This window comes from Ascaphus truei, chromosome 3 (assembly GCF_040206685.1).
Source record: "Ascaphus truei isolate aAscTru1 chromosome 3, aAscTru1.hap1, whole genome shotgun sequence".
NCBI classification, from domain to species: domain Eukaryota; kingdom Metazoa; phylum Chordata; class Amphibia; order Anura; family Ascaphidae; genus Ascaphus; species Ascaphus truei.
This window is the reverse complement of record NC_134485.1, coordinates 276,041,293-276,065,668: the sequence shown is the minus strand read 5'-3', so window position 1 is coordinate 276,065,668 and position 24,376 is coordinate 276,041,293. Positions and strand designations below refer to the sequence as shown.

General features: G+C 44.1%; 1 protein-coding gene across 2 annotated transcripts in view; it reads right to left on the bottom strand.

The window, feature by feature from the left end:
* The window catches only part of TGDS (TDP-glucose 4,6-dehydratase), a 34,789-nt gene that overhangs the window by 9,639 nt on the left and 774 nt on the right, over window positions 1-24,376 (bottom strand). For both annotated transcript variants that reach the window (XM_075590863.1, XM_075590862.1), the window contains exons 2-7: window positions 14,583-14,649; window positions 13,104-13,172; window positions 11,007-11,097; window positions 9,709-9,851; window positions 8,219-8,317; window positions 1,174-1,233 (exon numbers count right to left, since the gene is read on the bottom strand). In XM_075590863.1, the coding sequence (XP_075446978.1) occupies window positions 1,174-1,233; window positions 8,219-8,317; window positions 9,709-9,851; window positions 11,007-11,097; window positions 13,104-13,172; window positions 14,583-14,639 (519 nt within the window). In that variant the 5' untranslated portion in view covers window positions 14,640-14,649. The remainder of the gene's footprint in view (window positions 1-1,173; window positions 1,234-8,218; window positions 8,318-9,708; window positions 9,852-11,006; window positions 11,098-13,103; window positions 13,173-14,582; window positions 14,650-24,376) is intronic.

The following is a 24,376-nucleotide window of genomic DNA, read 5'->3' as shown; positions in this document are numbered from 1 at the left end:
TGCTGTGTCTTATTGTGACAATGACATGCTAAGCAACCAATAAAACCTACATTAGAAAACAGAAAATAACAGACATTTTTTTAATCCAGCTCTAGATCTTAATATATATATATTTAAAGCTTTACGTTTTTATCCGCTAAATCCCAGCTTAAAGGTGGATCTCAAACTGAGCCACAAAGTGCATCTTGCAATAGGACAGGCACAGGATAAAACATGTGGTCAGAAAATGAATGAGATTTCAGTACCATAAGTAGGATAAACAGTAACAACAGTTATCATCAACAAGAACATCAACTCTGAAAAACGGTTGAAGGTGTCAAATCAGGAGTCCATTACAAGCCCTTAAGATCACCATAGGGCTGCCTGACAATTCAAGGGTGTGTGTTTATATGACCGAAACAACAATTAAACCGCTGACAATTAAATCATTTGTTTGCAAGAGACATATACATTTAGTCCCAGATTATGTGACCACCTGTTTGAAGACATCTTGTGTACTTTATTTGTAGTGAATCTCCCTTTGCCTTTGGTCTTGAGCAATGTACGGTTTCATACAGTTTATAGCAAACTCAGGGAGTTGCACCGATTTCTCTCGACAGTTGGGATGGTGTTGACTGGGTGATGTGCAGCGTTGGGCTTGCGCCAGACGCAACGTTTGGAATTTAGACAAAAAGTTCAATTTTCAATAGATTGAGCAATAACTTTTTCTTGCAACACATCCATACAGCCCAGCTTTGTGTAGGGACTGGCATATTGATGTGTGACCACAGACTCACCACCCAGTCAACATCATTCCAACTGGCAAGCATGGTGTTGGCATCATCCGGTTATGGGGATGACTCGTCAGTAGAGACTGGGAAGCTTGTCAGGATAGAGGGGAGAAGGAGGGTGCGAAGACTTAAAGGACTGAATACTTATGCAAAAAGTACATTTCATTTTGTACATGTCCTTTGCCAACATTTTACCTCCTCCTCATAGAACAGTGTTCAGTTTAAACAACTACAGCTTTGTATAAACACAACTGTGTGAGTAGTCTACATTTTAATGTGTGAGAGAGCAACTTGGCATCTGGAGGTAGATAACGTTTAGGGAGGTGGTGTAATATAGGAGCGGGCAAACAAAAAAATTACAAATTAAAAAACAAAATTCGGCAGTATTGATTTAAACACTTACTTTCTCGGGATATTGATGTGGTCCATAAACATTGCTACTTCTTGTAATGACAACTGGAAACTTGAAAGAAAAAAAAAAAAGAAGGCCTAGGTGTAATATACATAAAGCTCTATGTAGCTTTTTGCAATAAGACAAGCACAGCATTTCTCAGACATGCAGTTCCACAGTGAACCAAACTGAACTCATGACAGTGAAGACTAGTAGGTTTAAACAAGATGATTTTAGGCTTAAATAAAATAATCAGTTAAGAGTTTGCCTAAAAGTTTATTCTGGCAATATCAGCAACTATTGTATCCTTAAATTTATGGTAAATTCAATGTCCTTATTCGCTGCCTAATCTCTCCATAATCCGGGCTCTAGTCCTAGTTTGGCCCAAGATTTGGAGGAGGCATTAATATATCTAAGTGACAGATAAAGGGCTAATAAAGCACAACAAATATTGTGATACAACCAAGCTGCTGCCTGAACACCTGCGGTTTCCCCAAACCGCAATTACATAAACCTGAACCAAAAAGTGCTCGTGGCGCAAAGTGACCAAATATAAACAGTGCCATGTGCAAATAAACCCAGTGAAAGCACAACATGCTTCGTCCAAAGACTTCATCTGGGGTCAGTCTTTGGATGAAACATATTGGGCTTTTTGACTCTGAGGCCACTGCATTAACCCTATACTATCCGGATTGGCTGGGGAGGCTGTGACGTGTTGAAACGGACGGAGGACTCTGAGTGCGGGTGAGAGGCGCTGAAGGAGGAGACCGGAGTTTGCATGTGTCTCTCCATGCCCAGCAGCTGATTTGGGAGCAGTCATTTCGGGAGAAGGGTTGAAGTGCGCCCGAATTCACTTCTTGCTTATACACCAGTGGGGAGAGTGTGAGTTTCTTTCCTCCCCCCCTGGGTTGTTTGTCATCAGGAGTAAATGTTAATACACTATACCCTCTGCATTTGTGTTCTTTTCTTCATATGAGGTTAACCAGGAGTCCACGCACCTGAGTAATTCTACATATGGAGTGACAGTATTAATATATCTAATTAACTTACCATTAATATACTACAACTAACTATAACTCTCTACCAGCGCTTGATCCAATTAATAATAAGTGAAATAAGTGAATTGATATGAATACACCAAACAAATTGTGATGAGTGTGAATTCAAATGCAGCTAAGGGGATGATTAACAAAAGACCGTTCCAAATCTAATTAACAATATAAATACACAAAGATAATGTCCCCGGCGCTAGAAATTGATGGTCACAATACCATATCCAAAAGACAGTCCTGGATAGAATGACAGTCCTGATAGTGGAGTACTGCACCAGCCAATGTTCTATTAAATTAATGGGTCCTCAGACTATGATACCCAGGTGGTCTCTGTAATAAAAAAGAACAAAAACACCATTGCACAGTATCAAAGGTCACACAGCCCCAACCAAAGGTGGAAAATCCCTACTTACAAGATATAATCTTGTTGGTTCAGGGGAGAGAATCTGTACACAGCTCCTTCACCTCGATATCCACGGACCCCTCGTGGTTCACAAGATGTCTCTCTTCACATCGACTGGCGCCCTCGCGGGAGCAGCATACACCGCAGCGGTCGTTGGTGAGAGAAATGAAAAAGCATAAAACACTTTAATAACAATAAAAAGGCAGCACTGCTCACACTTACAATTTGTGAGGGCAAACGTGCCGCTATCGAATGCCGTCCGCACCCTGTAACCAGCTCCGTGGGATTGAAGCACACACAGTCACGCGCCGATTGATGACGTCAGCGGCGCAGCGCCGTGGCTTTCTGCCACACCAGAAGGAACACAGAGGGTGACCGGCTCACATGCACTGTACTAGGCTCCTCCCTACGCGTTTTGTGACGATGTGTCACTTCCTCAGGGGATGTGGGAGCCTAGTACACTAGTGGCTTAAGTACAGGCAAGGAACAGATATCCGCCCCTGATGGGCGGGGGTAATTTGACTTAATTATTGGTATCAGGACAAAAAACAGCTAACACAGAGTGATAAGCTGATGGGGTCAGATTGGTCCTAGATAACACTCAAGACATTCAATTTATGCTAAAACTGAGTGATAATAGCTCACTCCTATGAACTTTAAAAACTCTAATAAAAATGAATAAACATTCAATAATGGATTTCATACAGATACATAGATTTAAAGCTATAGACATTATAATTCCCTAAGGATCCTTCAGGAATGATGCCAAATTAAAGTCTATGTTTAAGCCTAGAGGAGACAGGGGTTTGAGCACGTAAATCCAATAGCTCTCTCGTTTGGACAACATGCCCAACCTGTCTCCCCCACGCCAATTGGGCTTCAGATTTTCAATGCCCATGCAGGTTAGGCCTTCTGGATTTTGATTATGCACAAGCTTAAAGTGATTGGAGACACTATGGGTCTCAAGTCCCCTCTTGATATTGTATATATGTTCGGCAAACCGCCACTTGAGGGGTCTCCCAGTCCGCCCTACATATTGCAACCCACATGGGCATTGAAGTAAATAAACACAGTAATCTGTCCTACAGTTGATAAATGTTTCTATGTTATAAATAGCTCCCGTTACATTGGACTTAAAAGATTTTCCTTTCACACTATTTCTACACCCAATACATTTAGAACAAGTGTAGTAGCCCTTTAGGTCATTTAACCATGTAACATAACGGTCTCGAAGGCCGTCAAGAGGACATTTTTATTAGTTTTTAAAGTTCATAGGAGTGAGCTATTATCACTCAGTTTTAGCATAAATTGAATGGCTTGAGTGTTATCTAGGACCAATCTGACCCCATCAGCTTATCACTCTGTGTTAGCTGTTTTTTGTCCTGATACCACTAATTAAGTCAAATTACCCCCGCCCATCAGGGGCGGATATCTGTTCCTTGCCTGTACTTAAGCCATTAGTGTACTAGGCTCCCACATCCCCTGAGGAAGTGACACATCGTCACAAAACGCGTAGGGAGGAGCCTAGTACAGTGCATGTGAGCCGGTCACCCTCTGTGTTCCTTCTGGTGTGGGAGAAAGCCATGGGCGCTGCGCCGCTGACGTCATCAATTGGCGCGTGACTGTGTGTGCTTCAATCCCACGGAGCTGGTTACAGGGTGTGGACGGCATTCGATAGCGGCACGTTTGCCCTCACAAATTGTAAGTGTGAGCAGTGCTGCCTTTTATTGTTATTAAAGTGTTTTATGCTTTTTCATTTCTCTCACCAACGACCGCTGCGGTGTATGCTGCTCCCGCGAGGGCGCCAGTCGATGTGAAGAGAGACATCTTGTGAACCACGAGGGGTCCGTGGATATCGAGGTGAAGAAAGAGCTGTGTACAGATTCTCTCCCCTGAACCAACAAGATTATATCTTGTAAGTAGGGATTTTCCACCTTTGGTTGGGGCTGTGTGACCTTTGATACTGTGCAATGGTGTTTTTGTTCTTTTTTATTACAGAGACCACCTGGGTATCATAGTCTGAGGACCCATTAATTTAATAGAACATTGGCTGGTGCAGTACTCCACTATCAGGACTGTCATTCTATCCAGGACTGTCTTTTGGATATGGTATTGTGACCATCAATTTCTAGCGCCGGGGACATTATCTTTGTGTATTTACCTTACCATTAAAATGGGGAGGCCCAAACAAGGCACATACTCACCTTACTATCATAGTCCTTCCTGTGAGTGAAAACTAAATTATCTAAAAATACTTGTATTGTTTAACATATATTACATCAATCAACAAGATTAAAAAATATCACTGGCATTTTTACTTTGGTCCTATGTGGAACATTATCTTTAAAACGTCAGTCAGTCATAAGTCACTTGTGCACACACACACACACACACACACACACACACACACTTTTGGGACGTATTCAGTGTTATTCTGGGTTACTTTTCTGTTCGATTTCAAGTGGCTTTTAGCTGTTCGTAGAATGTAGCCTTTTCTTTAAATAAATAAATAAATAAATATAGATATATATACACACACACACATATATACATGTAGAGGTATCAATACCGTGTTAGCCGAGCTTCAATAATGAAAAATATATAGATGATACCGTTCAGTGGCTAACGAAATGCTTTTATTTGTGCGAGCTTTCGAGATACACTGATCTCTGATTTTTTTGTAACATCGCCGGAAGAAGAGATCAGTGTATCTCGAAAGCTCGCACAAACAAAAGCATTTCATTTGCCACAGAACGGTATCATCATCATAAAAAAAAAAAATATATATATATATATATAAATTTTTTTTGCACGCCCTGGGCGAGTGGATTTAATATTGTGGCGAGCTCCTATTGGCCCAAGCAGCACACGTGTGGTACTAGGTGGCGAGTAGATTTTTTTTGTTCGGCGAGTACATTGTGTGCATATATATGAGCCTGGCTCGCGCTGAAATTTTCCTGCTCGCGCTGGCTGAAAAAAAAAAAAACTCCCCCTACCTGGCAGATGATTGGTGCGCGCTCCCAGGCTTTGTGGGCGCGCGGCCAGGCTCTATATGAGCCAGCCCCCAACGAGCGGCCATTTTTTTTTCCATGGAGGATGGAGGACACAGTAAGTATTATCTGTGCCTTCCTCCACCTCCCTCCCCTCCCCGGTGCTCCTGCTGCCCGCAGTTATGGTGATGGGAGCGGGGGATGCCCCCTCATGTCCCCCCCGGTCCCGTGTCAGAGAGCGCGGCGGGTGATGTGAGCGGGGGATGCCCCCTCATGTCCCCGCTTCCCCCCCCGCTCCCGCGTCAGAGAGTGCGCCGGGTGATGGGAGCGGGGGAAGCCCCCTCATGTGGGAGCGGAGCAGGAGATGGGCGGGGGAGCGTGGTGGTGCTGGTCGCGGCCTTTGTGTGTGTATATAGGTGTGTACATATGTGTGTGGGAGTGTGTGTATGTACGTGGGAGTGTGTGTATGTACGCGGGAGTGTGTGTATGTACGCGGGAGTGTGTGTATGTACGCGGGAGTGTGTGTATGTACGCGGGAGTGTGTGTATGTACGCGGGAGTGTGTGTATGTACGCGGGAGTGTGTGTATGTACGCGGGAGTGTGTGTATGTACGCGGGAGTGTGTGTATGTACGCGGGAGTGTGTGTATGTACGCGGGAGTGTGTGTATGTACGCGGGAGTGTGTGTATGTACGCGGGAGTGTGTGTATGTACGCGGGAGTGTGTGTATGTACGCGGGAGTGTGTGTATGTACGCGGGAGTGTGTGTATGTACGTGGGAGTGCGTGTATGTGCGTGGGAGTGCGTGTATGTATGTGGGAGTGTGTGTATGTATGTGGGAGTGTGTGTATGTATGTGGGAGTGTTTGTATGTATGTGTGTGTGTGTGTGTGTGTATGTATATATATATATATAGGAGAATGTGTATGTGTGTATGGGAGTATGTGTGACACCAGAGGTACCTCCCCCCCCCCAATCAGTCAGTCACCCCTGCCCCCCCCCTCTCTGGTCTCCTCTCCCTCTCTCCCTCTCTCCCCCTCCCTCTGTATCTGGATATCTTATTTACCCTATATATCTTAACTGTCCTATACTACACCAAAATAACCTATACTGCTTTCTTCCAGATCTGACTCAAGCTTCACACGGAAGACATCGGAATCCCCCCTAACCCAGAAGACAGGTAGGGAACACATCCCCTCCAACTTATAACATTGCGGGAATGAGGTACCTGGACATTGAGGGACTGCGGATCAGGTAAAATCCCAGGCGGGATTACTGCTTTAGATATACACACACACACACACACACACACACACACACACACACACACACACACACACACACACACACACACACACACACACACTACATTTGTCAAAAACGAATGTTGTTCTGACTAGGAATTTATTAAATGTATTTTAATTATATATTTTATTTTAAAGCGGGGTTGGGGGCGGGACTAGGGGTGCTTTGGGGGCGGTTACTAGGGGTGGGTTGGGGGCGGGACTAGGTGGCGAGTAGATTTTTTGGTTGAGCGAGTAGATTTTTGGGTGATTTGTCGAACACTGTGTATATGTATATGTATATATTTTTTTTTTTTCAAAACCAATTTAGTAGAAAAGAAATGTATTCTTCAAGTTACTCATTTTGATACATGTCACAATGGATCATAGTAATAATTCCAATTGGTCAAGTGTCCTGACTATTTAAAAAAATGAAAAACAAATAAAGTGTTTATATTCTTCATGCAAATCCGGCTTCCTTGTGATCTCCAGCGGATTGTCTGTTGAGCTAGCCATTAAAGTAATGGATGTGAGTGTCAACGCATGTGCTTCCCTACATCAAGGAAATTGCAAACAGATGTTAAACCACGCGGTGCAGAGGAATACAAAGGAAGATGTGCATTCAAATCAAGGTGTGTTACTCCTTTATGCTGGTTATAAATTAAGGCAGGGGTGCGCAAACTGGGGGGCGTCATGCTTACAGAGGCCCACAACATTTAAATTGATGGATGGGGGAGAGCACGGGCCACTGTAACTGCCTCTTACCTTCTCTCCGGCTTCTCCGGACACGAGTCTATGGCAGAGAGATGCCGAAGAGCGGGGAGGGCAACCTAAAATGTTTGTGCACCCCTGAATTAAGGTGTGGGGCTATATTAAAAACTTTCTCTTTAGAAAAATTTATAACATGAGTTAGTTTCAATACGTGTAGCCATGTGTTTACTTTAATGCGCAGACCTAAATACCGTAGAAGGAGGGGAGCTGGAATATAGGAATTCCAGTAGCACTCAAGAGGGACGGTGTAAATATCTCGTTCAGAAAACTTCTGACATCCAATACGTTACCAGATATCACAGTTTTCCTTTGGATAGCTTACAGCTTTTACTTGTCTAGGGTAAACAATTATCACCATGAAAGAATTTAATGACATCTGGTGCATTGCAGAGCAGGTGGTATAGTTTGGTCTACATTCTGAATACATCCAGCAGTCTATGTAATTATTTTCACACTTCAGAACATATGGCTGCATGATGCTTAATTTCCACACATAACCCTACTGAATTGAACTAAGACGCCTTGTGCTAATGAATTCTTGGCTAGCTCTGTGTCTCCTTACCTTGTATCTTTCCCAGAAAGACAGCACAAAGCTTTCTGCAGCTGCTTTAGATGACGCATATGGATTTGTTGGCCGTTTTGGTGAGGTTTCATCAAATTCCTAATGAAATATGATTATCAAAAGATGGCAACGAACTGGAATGATGTTAAGGGCTGCACAGATTCTAGATTAAAAGGCTAGCAATAATGTTAATAACATCCTGCTAAAACCTATGGGAGTAAAGATTTATTTCCCCCCAATTCACATTTTCAGAGACTTTGGAATAAAAGAACCAGCACTCCATATCCATTCAAAACGTATATTAGATAAAAAGTAAAATTTCCCACAAAGACATGTTGCACATATGAAGTACATTGTGCTGTACAATATGTCTGCCCTTCACATGTAGAATTAGTCGTTTCAGTAACGTCACTTTTTAGCAGATACAGAGATTGCAAGGAAATATGGATGACCATGGATATGGAGCGGTCACTGCCCTATTCTAAAGTCACACGGATACCACAGCTTTGTGTTTCACTGTGTCTAGTTGTGCCTCAAATATGTATAGATGCATTAAATAGATTAAGGCCCAGATCCACAAAGCTACGTGTAATCATGTTTCTCACGTAAAATGCAGTGTGTTGACTAGAACATCCGTTCATGTTAAATTACATGCAAACGAGGCATTACCATAAGATCGCATAACCTGAAAAGTGGGCCAAGGATAACACGGGGGGACTCAACATAACAATAGTTAGGGCCATACTTAAACTTGGTGTTACCAACATCCAAACCCTAAAATAAGGCTTTTATGGAATCGGAATGAGTGCAACGCCCCAGTTAAGCAATATCTAAAATATATAGTGCTAATTCCAGCGTTATTTCCCTTTTCTCTCCTCTCTCAACTGGAGTTAAATACTATTTCAGGGTTTAAATCGGAGTAACGCCAAGACTAGAATAAAATCACTTTATTAGACGGTCAAGACTTTGTTACAATAACAATTTAAGTATAAAGTACATAGAACGACTGTTTTTGCATATAAGTAGATTAGAGCAGTGATGCGCTAACTGGGGGGCGGGAGAATTTCTAGTGGGGGCGATGGCGGTTACAGAGGCCCTGCGCTCTTCCCAACAGCATTTAAATTAAATGCCAGGGGAGGTGTGAGGCCTCTGTAACTCACTTACCTGCTCCCTGGTGACGCGTCACCATGGCAACATGAGTCAAATGACGCGCTGGAGTCACGTGACGTCACATGACCCGCAACGTCATTTGACGCCGATTCATTGGAGGGGGGGCGAGAACACTGCGACCCCCAGGCATGGGAGCGCAGCTCAAGTAGTTTGCGCACCCCTGGATTAGAGGATACACGTTAACCTCAGGGAACACAATATCTGTTTTTAATTTAAGCAATGTCATGCTACAAGACCAGCCTTACCAGCGTTGTGATCTGGGCCTAAGGCTGCTCTGATATAGCAATGCAGGAGGAGGTCATTCAGTTTCCGTTTCTTACCTCATCAAGGCTACCGCCATATACTTCATCTGTACTTATATAGACAAACTTTTCTATCCCAGCTCCATGAGCAGCGTTGAGAAGAACGTGAGTACCATAAGTGTTCACGTAAGTAAATATAAAGGAATGCAAAAAGGAAAGATCTAAAACAAAAAGGAGTCACAACTTAAGCATCCTCCAATGTCTCATTTGAGAGTTTTTAGCCACTGTGAATTGCTTGTAGTGTCATCACTATAATGGGTACCATTACCACCAAATGACAAAAAAAAAAAAAAAAGGTTGGCACTCACCAGGCTCCAGCATTGCCCTAACTATTCTTTAACAGAACACGCTTACATTAAGCGACTTTGAAGGGGAGACATTTGGCCTCCGAGTGCCCCCAGATTCACATTATGAAGGCCGGCACGCTAAGACCCTCGACGTACAGGGAACGTCATACTAGGAATGCAGCATTCTGAACACTCATGTTTTCTAGGGGAAGACTGCATTTGGAGAGGTAAATACTATCGGAACATGGGAGGCCTGCTAGCGACTAAAGGATCGCTGCACCAAGCGATTGTGGGTTAAACAAGATTAGCGTCAATAATGGGAGCGAATTGTAAACAGTAGAACAAATAAAAAGTTGTACCAAGTATAGAACTGTAACCAGTGAGCTTGTAGCTAGTATTAATTCAGAGACAAATCAATTCAAAAATGAAATGCTTTGAAAACACTCTTTTGTTTATTCCTCTATTGAAATGTTGTACACAAGACAAGCTACATCACATGGTTCTTATTCCATGGGGTAAACTGCGTATTCAACTTGATGTTCAGGGAAGGACATATATGGGGCATAACATCCTGTATGAAGAGGAGCTTGACAGGGTATAATAAAAAGTATCTATGAAAAATAAATCAAGTCTAAAAGAACAGAGATTCTACAGAAAAAGACTGGAGATTATATACATACAAATGTTCAGGGACATTGGCATTAAACGACATTCACTCCAGATCCATTCATAATTTATATTACATATTGTAACATTACTGGAAGGCATGCAAATATTAAGTACACTGTGCTGTACAATAGATCTGCACTGCACTTTATAAAATGAAGATAAAAAACTTCAGATATTAAGGGGGGAAGAGATCATTTTAAAAAAAATACCGAAAACTACACACTACTTTTAACTAATTAACAACCAAAGAGGTGGGAAGATCCCCCTGCACAAATGATTTGATGTTGAACAACCTATTATAAAATAAATGTTAAAAATAACAAAAGGCGCTTGGAGTGCAACATTGCTCAAATTGCTTACCTACGTGGGTTTGTGCAGCAAAATGTAACACAACATCAATATTTTCTGTTTCAAAGAGCAGCTTTATATAATGCGAGTCACAGATATTACCCTGCGGGGGAAAAAAATATATATATGTATTATTGGTGTATGTGAGCGTGTCCACACGCACACACTATTGAATTTCAGGTGCGCAAAAATATGTTGCAAGTGATATATATCTATATATATATATCTATATATATCTATATATATCTATATATATATATCTATATATATATATAGATATATAGATATATACATACACACACACACTGATTAATTGCATCTAATTTAATTGTGTATAAGTTGGGATATATTTCTCACCCTCTTCAAAGACATTAGTCAAATTAACCCTTATTAATAGATCCATGTTAATACTGGTATTTCTAAAATTGCGCCGGGTGCTACTGATTATACGCCGTAACTGTGTAATTATACGCCGTAACTGTGTAATGTTTAAGTGCAAGAAGCGACTAGTCCAAAGAAATTGTAGTATTATTCGCTTTGAGCATTTAAGATAACATTCAAAGGATATGCATGCTTTATAAATGAGGGAGAACATTGCTGTAGCAAATCCCCCAATTTAAGTCAAGATTAATGACCAACAAATAAATGAATGAAGTGCATAACTTAAAAAAAAAAAAAAAAAAGTACACCGATTTCAAGGCTTATTCCTTTAACCACAAAATGTATCAAGCAAGGAACCCCAACATCAGTATGAATGCAAGAATTCACAACATTAACACCATGAGCTTTTATAAAGATGAAAAAAGGAACACGTGACGGGAGGGGGTAACCAGGCTCTCTAATAAAGGTCAAGCCCGTTTTGGTTACCCCTGTTCTGTGTATAAGGGTCCCACAGAGAGTCAGCTCTTGGATCCAGTAACATTGTATCACTGTGTTATAATGTATGTATTAAAAGTATTTGTGTTTATCCCTTTCCAGGCATGCCAGCGAGCAGGGATTGCTAGGGTATGAATTCCAAGGAGGGGATGTGGGGGGGGTGGAGGGAGGAGAATGAGGCACAGGGATAAAACATGTTTCCCTGTAGCTGAAGGAATCCCTAGGTTAAGGGGGGTACCCAAGCTAGTGCCAAGGTGACCCAAAACCAGTATAAAGTGTGTGGGTGCCCCAACAGTATATGAGGTTGAGGGCACTCAGAGAGTCCCAGGGAAAGTGTGTGGGGAATAAGGCAGATAGAAATAAAACTACAATATTTTCCCTTTTCTGTCCCCTGTATCCAGAGACTCAGAAGTGTATTCAAATATAGTTTAATGTAATGTGCTTTTTACATTTGGAACCGATGTCCAAACAGATTGCCGAGTTAACCCATAGGCGCCGGTAAGTCTGCTTGGCATCGCAGTTCAAAGCAGCCAGAGGATGCCCGAAGGTGTGAATAGCATTTGGTCAGTGGGGAAAGGCAGAGCACCAGGTCCAAAGATCAATGGCAGTCCTCCGGGCTGCCACTTGTTTTGCCAGACCTGGTGGAGCCTGCCCAGCGGGTGGCATTGAGTTAGCCATGGTGAGAGGTGGCAGGCTTGCACATGTCTCTTGGCTATTTCGGATTGCCTGCTGACTCTGCTTTCCTAGCCACCTTGGCTCTGATTTGTTGCTTGGGAAAGTTCCCACGCGTTGATTGGCTGCTGAGTTTTGTGAATGAAACTGAACATACTACAAGAATCATGAGCCAATCAGATTCGCAGTCTCCGGTAGTAAGAGCGTGGGCGGGCTATTCAAAGTTGCTTGTGTGTGACTAGCAGAGCAAGCGGCTTCGATTTTGGTTAGGGAACTTTTAGAGCGTACATATTTATTTCTCTATCGTGCAAACGATTGCTTGATCTAATACAATGTCATCATACTGCCTTTTTTTCCCCCTTTGTTTTATTTTATATTCAGATTTTGTACTTGTATGGGGTCGAGAATGTGATTATTATAAGAGTATGGGTAGAGGGATAAAGCACATCATTGTTAATAAGAGGCAAAAAAATAACATTTCAATCACAATACAATATACACAGACCGTGTTACGATCCCCTGGGTGGGTCAGCACCTTCAATTGTTCATTGTCTACCACACCTGTAAGAACTTGTAGTTGGGACGATCCGAGATGGCTCTGAGATTGTTCAAACTGGCACAGTAATCAAGCTGTGCAAGACAAGGAATGAAAACGCAAAAAGCTTATAAATACTTAATCAGAAGCAAACATTCCATAAAAAAACATTTTTTTAAAGTAACTTTTCTTCCACTATTCATTCACGGTCTTCATTTGTTAGGCTGTGCTTACAGTGCCGGCGACGCGACTGATGACGTCACCCGTCGCCATTGCGATAGTTGTAATACAAGTTTAGGCGACGTCGCTGGCAACAAGGCCAGTGACGTCATAAAAGGGCAAGGCAGAGGGACGGAGAAGCTCTCCAATTGGCTTGGTCGCGTGCACTATAAGCGCCGATGATGGCGACAATGCATTTGTTTTGACGTGACGACGCTGGCACTATAAGCGCAGCCTAACTTAACAAATGTTAGAGAAACTGTCCGTTCTAAGCAAATACAATTTCCAAACATGTTTATTGTGTAAAACACACACGTATCACATTTCAGTTACTGAGCATTCTCAGACCATACTTTTATTCCCAGTGTTATGCCCCTCAGTGCTTGACGGACAAGCAACACATTGTGTTGTTGGGCTTTTGCCTTAACGAATATAAATGAACTGGAAAAATTTCAGCAGTGATCTTAGGCTGCGAACCCGCTGCGGCCGGCGGCACGCGCGGCCGCGGGCCACCAGCTCCTTTCCTCCAGTCTGAAGGTCCCCGGTCCCCGCTGGCTCCTTCATACATGGCTGACTGCGTGCTGTGACGCGTCAGACGGCCGATGCTGCAAGCTTCTTGTGATCAGAAGCGCTGACGCGTCACGTGGTGCAGCACTCAGCCAATGAGGAGGGAAAGGAGGCGGCTACGGGGAGGGAGGCGGCCACCCTGTCTGTGCAGCCGTGCATAGCGCCGACCCCCCACCCTCTGGTGCCCATTTCGCATGCTGCCCCTGCTCCGGGAGAGGGGGACCGACAGGGGGGAGAGGGACCGACAGGTTGGGGGGAGACAGCACGAGAGCCCTTCCGCTCAAATCACGCCGCCATGCTCAAACCACGCCCCCAGCTCCCTACAGACCGCAGGGAGCGGTCAATTGCAGGGGCTGAGGGGCTGATGGGCGTCAGCGCTGTGGAGCTGTGCGATGGTCCAGCCCCCTCACGTCATGGCCGCACCCCCCACCCGTTTTGGCCACGCCCCCGCCCCCTTCCCAGCTCCCTACAGACCGCATATCGCGGTCTGTGCCTGTCAGCGCGACGCCTGTCTGCAGTGCGGGCGCGCTGACTGAGGGAGCGGGGCCTTAGCCTTACACTAAAGTTCAAACAGTTTTGTGATTTCTGAATGCATCACAAGGCAAATGATCTATTGCAAAATACAGCAGCAGATGGAGGTAGCAAGATAAAGGACAGGTTTTAAACATACTCTCTCCTCCTCCCACCCTCCCCCCAATCCAAAAATAATACATTCTTACCTTATCAAGGTTCATAACAAGATAATCAGGGTAGTTTTCAACGAGTGAAATTATCATATGAGATGCTCTAGAAAAAGAAAATTATTAATTTATTAGTTTTGCATAAGAATTTATAATAAAACATTAATGATATATAGAAATTGCATACACATACAATAGCTTAGTCTTATTAAAAGGTTTAATTCATGCACACACACACAAAAAGCAGGGGGTCTCCGGAGCTGAACCCCATTAGTTTCACCTCTGGGGAACTCCTGCTTCCCAAGATACAGACCTCCATATGGGGTGCCCGTATCTCAGCAAAGTTTAAATTTGCTGCGTCATGTGGAAGCTGAACATGACGACATCACTGCTTCCTGTTGGCGCGCAGGTGCTTTGAAACGCTGCCAATATGTGAGCTCTGGTAGCAGAGCAGCGACTAGCACCCCCTACAGACCTCTGTATCTTTGAAAAATCAGGGGGTCCCCAGGGCTGTTAATGGGGTTCAGCTTCTGACACCCCCTACTTCAATCCTTTGTAATGCTCATTAAAGGGTCTTCTACAATCCAGTATAACCTGTTCCAGCCAACTAAATCATTCTACTTGTGAAGAACTAAAAGACAAATGATCGCTGGTAAATACCAGATAATGAGTTCCTGTATTGTGGTGGCCTTGAGCTTTCAGATCTCTTTCCATAGGCTGGTAGGCAAATGTTAAACTAGGGGACAAGCAGCTCAAATATCAAAACGGCGTGCGCGCACACACAAACGATGTGATACAAACAAATGTATACCAAATATATATACATGCATAATACACACAATCCAAGTGTATAGAAATTATATATACAAATCCCATAGACCAAATAAAGCCCCCCCACCACCCCACCAAATTAAACACCAGCTCTCTGAGTAGCTCCTCCCCCAGCCTCTGCTGTCCCATCTCCAAACCTCCCGCTCTCCCCACTGAGCGGCGGTGACAACCCGGCAATCACCATCGCTGCTGATCTCAGCACGTCAGATCTGTCTGATGTCGCTGAGCGATGTTGCTGGTAGCAAAGGTGATTGACAGGTCAGTCATCACTGCGCACAGCAAGAACATTTTAGGCAAACGGGGGCAACCAGGAGTGTCCAATGTACACCTCTCTGCCCACATTTCTATAATGTGACCGGCAGGGAGTAAGTGCTTCCCTGTCCCCAAGGCCAGACCGCAACAAGTCACAGTAAAAAATGTCCCCCCAAAAATTGTAACGCCAATCCAATGCAATCGTAAACCGCTGTTTATTCATTTCGGGTTCATAAATAATGCTCAGTCAATAGAATAACATCGCAAAAATAGCAAATCGGAACCAAACAAGTTCTACCCATGAAAACTTTTGCAATGTACAGAGTAAAGTTGAAAAAAATAAATAAATGCCAGTCATATAAAACCATGTCAAATGGGTGAAAGTAGCCCGATTAATGAGAAAGCTGCAGAGACTTCGATATGAGTGCACATCTCATCTTTTTTTTTTTTTTTTTACATGGGATGGAAGCAGAGGGTCTCCGGAGCTGTACCCCATTAATTTCAGCTTTGGGGACCCCCTGCTTCCAGATATACTTATCTCTGTAGGGAGTGCCGGGGTATCTGCGCTTTTAAAGCTCCCATGTCACATGGGCCAATGTGAAGCGGCACTGGATGATGTCACGACTTCCTATTGGCCCATACGCTTTGAAACGCTGCCATTACGTGATCCTGGTAGCCGAGCAGAGAGGCTAATGGCACCTACTACGGTGGTAAGTATCTCCAGGAGCAGGGAGCTGGAATGAATGGGGTTCAGCCCCGAAGACCCCCTGCTTCAATCCTATGTTGGAAAAAAACTTAAACAATTCGCAAAAAAAGTGTGCGCTTGGATTACTACGAACTAAAGCTACTGTTATTGGAAAATAGTTTGTGAAGATATCTTTACTAACCAACTGATGCTTATGGCTGTAAACTTTCAAAAATTAGGTTTTACAGAATACAAATGTAGAAGATTCTTCTGTCACATGCCACAGATTAAGGAATTGCATTCTTTATTGTAGGACATGCCTAACAGGGGGCCAGGCCCTGAAAGATTGCGAACAACAAACATATCACAAGAAGTTGAAAAGCTCCCAGCGTTTAGCATACCGATGTAAGAAGAAAGCTTTTGTATGCTGTAATATTTGAAGGCAGGATGTCCTCAGACGATCCAGTAAGTCTCAGGAAGCCACCGATACATTTTTAATGAACAAAAGCTTTATTAAAAATATTTGGCACCCAAATTCATCCAGAAAGCAGAACAATTACCACAAAACAAGGTTGTCTTGTTCAAAGGCTGTGATCATATTCCCTTTAGCGATTCTTGTGACTTAATGTAGGTCCATAACGGATGAAAACATCTTTCAGACATGATATGAAGGTTTGCCCATTTGATAGTGTGTATTAGTGCAACAAAGAGGTTGTGCAAAACAAAAGTGTCATTCTCAGAACTACAAATTGTTGATTTCTCTACGGAATGAGACAGCTTATGGAATTAACCTTTCACGTGTCACTCTGAAGTCTTACACCAAAGGAAAGATAATATAGGGATTTCCAGGAAGGGTGTAACATTTGGTGCAAATTCATTTAGGTCAAAAGATGTTGCCAGAACGTTTAGTCTGTCAAAATATATCATTTTTAATTATTACATTATAGAAAATATATGTATGCCCCGCATCAGCAAACTTAATGTTAGGTATACAGGAACAGGTGAACTGGTTTCTGCTGATTTAGGAGACATTTGTAAAGGGTTCTAGGGTTGGTAATAGGTTAAAAACCACTGCTATTTATATCATAAGGACAGGTCCATACTGCCGCAGACCGCGCGGGGTGCGATCACATTGCCTAAAAGGCATTGATCGTGCCCATAGACCTCGCGGGCGGCAGCATGAGGGGGCGCGCGTTGCATGAGAAATCAGTTGAAACTGATTTCTCGGCGTGACAGCGAGGTCACGCGAGTGGTTTGCCCAATGAGGACGAACCAGCTCCATGACGCCCCCACGGCCCGTCCATCCTGGACAGGGAAAGGACCCGCTTTCCCACAGCCTCCGCATAGTCGAAGGCACCATGGCCCCATCCTTAGACACTGTGGGTCAGGGGGGAATGTACAGTCATTGGAAAAAGTCTGTATTCGTCACTAGGTGGCCATGGGTCTGTATATTGGACAATGTTACAGCAAGCGCATGGATTTACGTCGACAACCCAAGGCACGGTGCATTTGATTGTTTTTGCATAGAACCCCTATTTACATATCCTTCAAGAAATGAAAAATAAAACAATTTGTGCTGTCTGTGAGTAGGTTTTATGGGCTACAGTATACACTTCTTTAACCCAGGCTGTGCTGAAAAGCTGTGCAATGCAGCATGCTTATAGGGATCCATCTTAAAATGGATAAGACAAAGAATGACACACTGTGTGCTCATTTGCAGTCATTACCCAGAATCCCTGGCTGCAGTGGAAGCACTGTATGCCAAGAGAGAATGGCGAAAAGCCGGGTTGTAGACCTGTCAACGACATGTGAATGTGCTCACAAGTAATATTTTTATATGCTATACGGTGGAGGGTTTATAGTCACCTTTTCACCCACCATAACCTAAATAATGTGCGGTGAACACCTATTCATCTCTCAAATTGCAAAGCCAGTACAACCAACCTCACTGATGAGACTCACAAGGTCGAAACTGTCTGTCTGAGTGGGTTTATTGGCTTTGCATCTCATCCCAGGCTATGTTTAAAAGCTGTGTTTAAAGCAGCATACATTAAGGGTTGTCCATGTAATGTGTACTTGAGACAAAAGGTGGCACCGTGTGCTCATTTGCATGTCATTGTCCAGAATCCCTTGCTGCAGTGGAAGCCCTGTATGCTAGGTGATAATGGCAAAAAGCAGGGTTGCAGACCTGTCTAAGACATGTAAATGTGCTCAAGTAATATTTTTATATGAGATATAGATAGATATATCTATTCAGCACACACTAGAAGCCTGCCGGTGCGATCACTAGATCATGCTCCTTAACTAAATCTACATTTTGACATTTTAATTCAACTATTTTTCTAAAACAAATGTGCAACAAATCTGTCCTAATCAGTTCAAAACTCTGGGTTTTATCTAACCAAATGTCTGAAAAGCTTGAAGTGTTTTTTCCCTCCAGAATCTCAAAGTGAATAAGAACGCAATTATCAAGGCATTATTGGCAGCAATGACTATATGCCCCTACAGATAAGGGGGGGGGGGGGGGGCAGGAGAGTTTAAAACTGTAGTTGAAATCCGCTGCAAACTAAACTAGCAATACCTTTCCATCACGTCCATAATTTCTACCAGACTATTCAATGCAGGTCTACTCCCCCATGTGGTAGTAAGTGATAGTAAAATTAACAACTAAAATCAAGTGAGAAGAGTGGGTTAATCTCAACAGGAGAAATAAGGACAGAGAATAAAGCATTTATGCCAAGTGGTGTCATTCTACCAGACACCTATGAGGTGTCTTCAAGCACCGGAAAATGCCAGAGAACCACATAGGAAATACGAGACCTAATGTATCGGGCCTAGAATGATTCTCGGACAGACTGCCACCATGATGCGAGAAACAGGTAACTTTATTCTTGACTCCCTTGATTGTCTGTAGGACTATTGGGGATGATCCCAGTACCTGAGCACCACTACAGAACCAAAGTTAATTAAAACACTTAAAGAACACTATAGAAATTGACTAGAACAAAGAAAAACAAATATCGCAGTAGTGCGTCTTACATAAAGGTAAAGATGCACCAACAATAAACAATAAATAAAACTACTATACAGTAAAAAATAAAAAAATAAAAAAAATACGGAACAAAGTCTCAAATAGTACTTATCTAGCATAGTGTTTACGAAGAGAAAGAAGGTACTTCAAAACAGATCTTTTGTGGAGATACTGCAGCCTCTGAGAACAACAACCATGTCTAGAAAAAGATCTACAGAAACAAAGAAGCGCAAAACTGCCAGTGATCCAGGTTTAATATATAAGTATGACACAGGGTTCAAATGGGATATACCAAGAAAAGTAAAAAAAGGGTATTACAGAAAAATGGGAACAAAATAAAAACGAAAAAACATCAATTAATAACAATCAGATGAACATGACACACAAATGAATATGTAATACACTTCAGATAAAATATATGCAAGTTCCCTTACAGACGGTATAAAGATATGCTGGTTATCTTTATGCACTGTAAGGGCAATTGCATATATTTTATCTGAAGTGTATTACATATTTTGTGGGAGAAAAGGAGGACCCCGCATCCGCAAGATAGATAAATGCAACTAAATACCGACACTAAAGTTTCATCAATATACAGTGATAAGTCGGTGGTGCTATAAGGGCAGGTAAATAGGGTGAGAGAAAGAAAGGGCCCTAAACAAAAAGCACTCTAGTATGCCTTGAAGTACAAATTCACATAATCTTTATTAGATGGTTGTCACAGAACAATAGTTAAAAACAAAGCACAGAAAGTATAAAATAGGGCATGGATCCCCTGTACATGGCAAAACTTGACAAATCCTCCAGCAGGTATATCCCAATGGGAAAAAAAGAAGCTGTGTGTGCTGTGCACACGCATAGTAAGTGAAACTTCTTTGACGTTTGTCACAGAAATTGTGTTTGTGATGTTTTAATTAAAAATCAAAATACAATTTCTTTGACAAAACGCAAATAAATTTGGACTTAGAATGTGCGTGCTCGGCACACTTCCCCTGTATTAGCTATTTGCACTAAGCGTGAATTCCTCGTGCGTGTGACTGTGTGTGTGCGTGTGCATGTGACTGTGTGTGTGTGCGTGTGACTGTGTGTGTGTGCGTGTGACTGTGTGTGTGTGCGTGTGACTGTGTGTGTGTGTGCGTGTGACTGTGTAGTGTGCGCGTGTGACTGTGTGTGTGCGTGTGACTGTGTGTGTGCATGTGTGATGTATGCGCACCCATCCTGCACCTTGCATATGCCCCTGCACCTCGCATATGCCCCTGCACCTCGCATCACCCCCCTGCACCTCGCATCACCCCCCTGCACCTCGCATCCCCCCCTGCACCTCACATCCCCCCCTGCACCTCGCATCACCCCCTGCACCTCGCATCACCCTCCTGCACCTCGCATCACCCCCCTGCACCTCGCATCACCCCCCTGCACCTCGCATCACCCCCCTGCACCTCGCATCAAACCCCTGCACCTCGCATCACCCCCCTGCACCTCACATCATCTCCCTGCACCTCACATCACCCCCCTGCACCTCCCTGCACCTTACATCATCTCCCTGCACCTCACATCACCCCCCTGCACCTCACATCACCCCCCTTCACCTCACATCACCCCCCTGCACCTCACATCACCTCCCTGCACCTCACATCACCCCCCTCCACCTCACATCACCCCCCTCACCTCACATCACCCCCCCTACACCTCACATCACCCCCCCTGCACCTCACATCACCCCCCCTGCACCTCACATCACCCCCCCTGCACCTCACATCACCCCCCCTGCATCTCACATCACCCCCCTTCACCTCCTCACATCACCCCCCTTCACCTCCTCACATCACCCCCCCTTCACCTCCTCACATCACCCCCCTTCACCTCCTCACATCACCCCCCTTCACCTCCTCACCTGCACCTCCCCTCACCCCCTGCACCTGCGAGCACGGCGGCAGAGCAGTGTGGTAGGAGGAGGGATGGGCACAGGTTGTGTTGCCCCGCAGTGCCGGGGATCAGGGCAGGGAGGACGGCACATACGGCGAGGAGGCCCATGTGAGTGTGACGCCCCCCCCCCCCCGGGGAAGAACACCATGATGCCGGTGGGGGGGTGTGGGGGGAGGAATAGAGGGGGTAATTGGGGGGAGAGGGGTGGGGGAAGGTTGAGACGCGGCCGCACCGGGCCTGCCGTATGCGTGGGAAGCGGCCTGCTCAAACCCCCCCGCTTCCCACTTTACCCGAGCAGGAGCCAGGAGTCACTGGCGCCATCGCGCATGCGCGGCACGGCAGTAGGCAGCGGGCGGGGAACGGCGGCCGTTATGAGCGGCGCCGGCGGCTATCGCCGCCGCCGCATGTCAGCGGCTGTGTGGGGGGTGCGGTGGCCATTAGGAGCGGCGCCGGCGGCTATCGCCGCCGCCGCATCTGATTTGTGGAGCGGGTGTGATGTCAGTGTTGGGGTCGGGCTGAGCCAGAACACAGCCCGGCCTCAACTGCCAGCACTGACGTCACATCCGTTTCATTTCTGTCTCCACAATCCATTTTTGCCCCATCACGAATGAGGTGCCACTTAAGAAGTTTCACTTCAAAAACCAATACCAAAATTGACAACGATTGCACTCTAAAGTACCTGACAAGGTTAGCACAGTTAAGCTGACAACAGGCCAAACTACGGTGGCTATGGTTAAGTGGTCAAATCACATAGTAACAACACACTCTTATCCCCATAATTCTCTAGGGTATGTCTAAAGTGACACAGTGTGCGAAAGAAGTAAGAGAGACACACAATATTAAGCCAAGGGAGCACACCTTAGCCAACAGCAACAGGTTGTAATACATCACCTAATGTCAGGTACACTGCAAATTGAAGGAGGAGACAAGGAGCAACAGCTCAGAGCATGATAACGTGTCCCAAGGGGGGGACAGACCAGGGGATCCTGCCTACTAGACCTGCTCCTACGCGTTTCGGCCAAGAGCCTTCTACTGGGAGTGGTGATGTAGGCAGGGTAACATGCATGCTCAAAAAGGATATCTAATTGGGCTAATGAGTGTAATCACCTGGTGAAATCAATCAGTAATCTGATGTACAAAGAACAGACAGGTGTGTGCACGATAAGGTTACTGTGTGAGTCTATGGGTGTCACAGTTGAAGGACCAATGATAAGACTATATCGTGAGAACGCCCTCTCCCTCAAAAGAGGGCAATGCTGGCAAATATACCTTCCTGGTGCGTCGTGCGCATGATGTCATAAGGAGTCACCCCTTGCGTGGCTGTCTTACTCACTGCTGTAGCAGATCTATTTAGTGATTTACAAGCGGTTTAAAAGCTCTTTCTCTGGGAATTTAGACTGAGGGCAATTCGCGCCTTACGGATGCCAGTGTGCATGTCCGTGACGTCATCAAGTGCCGTCCCATCAATAACCAAGGCGCCCCATGCCGGATCATAACCTGGCAGACAGTCATTTCCCTAAGTACACTCCACTGCGCACGTGCGCCTATTCACCAAGAGGCCCCGTGCAGTCAAGAGACCAAACCAGCACCGCGTCACTCCCTGCGCAGGATCCTCCCTGGAGGATTTGTCAAGTTTTGCCATGTACAGGGGATCCATGCCCTATTTTATACTTTCTGTGCTTTGTTTTTAACTATTGTTCTGTGACAACCATCTAATAAAGATTATGAGAATTTGTACTTCAAGGCATACTAGAGTGCTTTTTGTTTAGGGCCCTTTCTTTCTCTCACCCTGTATTACATATTTGTATGTGTCCTGTTCATCCTATTTTTATCAATTTATGTTTTTTCGTTTTTATTTTCTTCCAATTTTTCTGTACTATCCCTTTTTACCTTTCTTGGTATACCCCAAGACACTATTTTTAACCCATTGTCATATACTGATATATTAAAACTGGATCACTGGGAGTTTTTCACTTTTTCTTTACTATAGAAATTGAGCACGCCTTAGCCTCTCTTTTGTACATTGGTGTTTTTACAAATGACACAGTCCGAGAAGTTCCAGAAGCTCCAAAGGACGTATGGCGCGGTGGCGTGGCCGTGAGCGGTCCGCCCTCATTGGCTGAACCACTCACGTGACACGGCTGTCCCAGAGGAAATTTTTTTTTACTCTTCCCCAGCTGTCCGCTTTGCAGTACGTCACGCCGCGACCGTCGCCATCGGTATGAGCACTTTCATTGGATTTATGCTACTTGTTTTGGCGCGTGCAGGTATAAACACAACCTAAACTCTGCCTTAGTCTCTGTGGGTGTGAGTCACATATATTGTGACACAGAGCCATGAACAGGAGGGGGCGGGGTATCTGGACCCGTCAAAAAAAAAAAAAAAAAAAACACACGGGCTTCCAAATTCTCTGACTGTCTCCTAAGTATTTTATATATGTTTCCACCTCTGATTTATTGATTTGAATGTACAGATTGTATATATCATTCTCAGTTTCTCAAGACCAGAGGATATTTACCCGGCAGGTTAGTGCAGCCTAATTTGAGCAGCCAGGTAGAGAAGGTCCTCACCAGCACGGTCTCCCTGATATCTGGCGATTATTTTCTCCCAGTTAAGAGTGAGGTCATTTATATAGAGCAGGGCAAATAGAAACTTTGTTCCCCAGACAGCTTTGTTGCAACTTTGTTGCACCTCATCTCAGAGCAGCAGAGATACACTAGTTAAATAAGGCAGACGTAGCCCTCATTTACTCAATAACAACCCAAACTGTGCTGAAGGGACGTGTTATATAAAATATATATTGATTGAATTCAATAACTGATGTGTTTAATTCCAATGTTATTTTACAAAGAAACCCTTCTTAACCTAACAATATAAACCTAATTTGTGGTCAAAATGGCTTTAAAAAGTATATGAGTAAAAAGGATTCTGGATTTACTATTGTGGGTAAGCTTGTTCTGATTATATTTTATAAATATATATATATAAGTAAGTAAGTGTGGGTACTAAAAAGGGAAACAGGCTTCCTAAAATAAATCAACTTTTCTTTCAAAAGAAAAATGAAATCATAAACTTGGCAAAAAACAAAAACAATCCCAGTGCGACCCC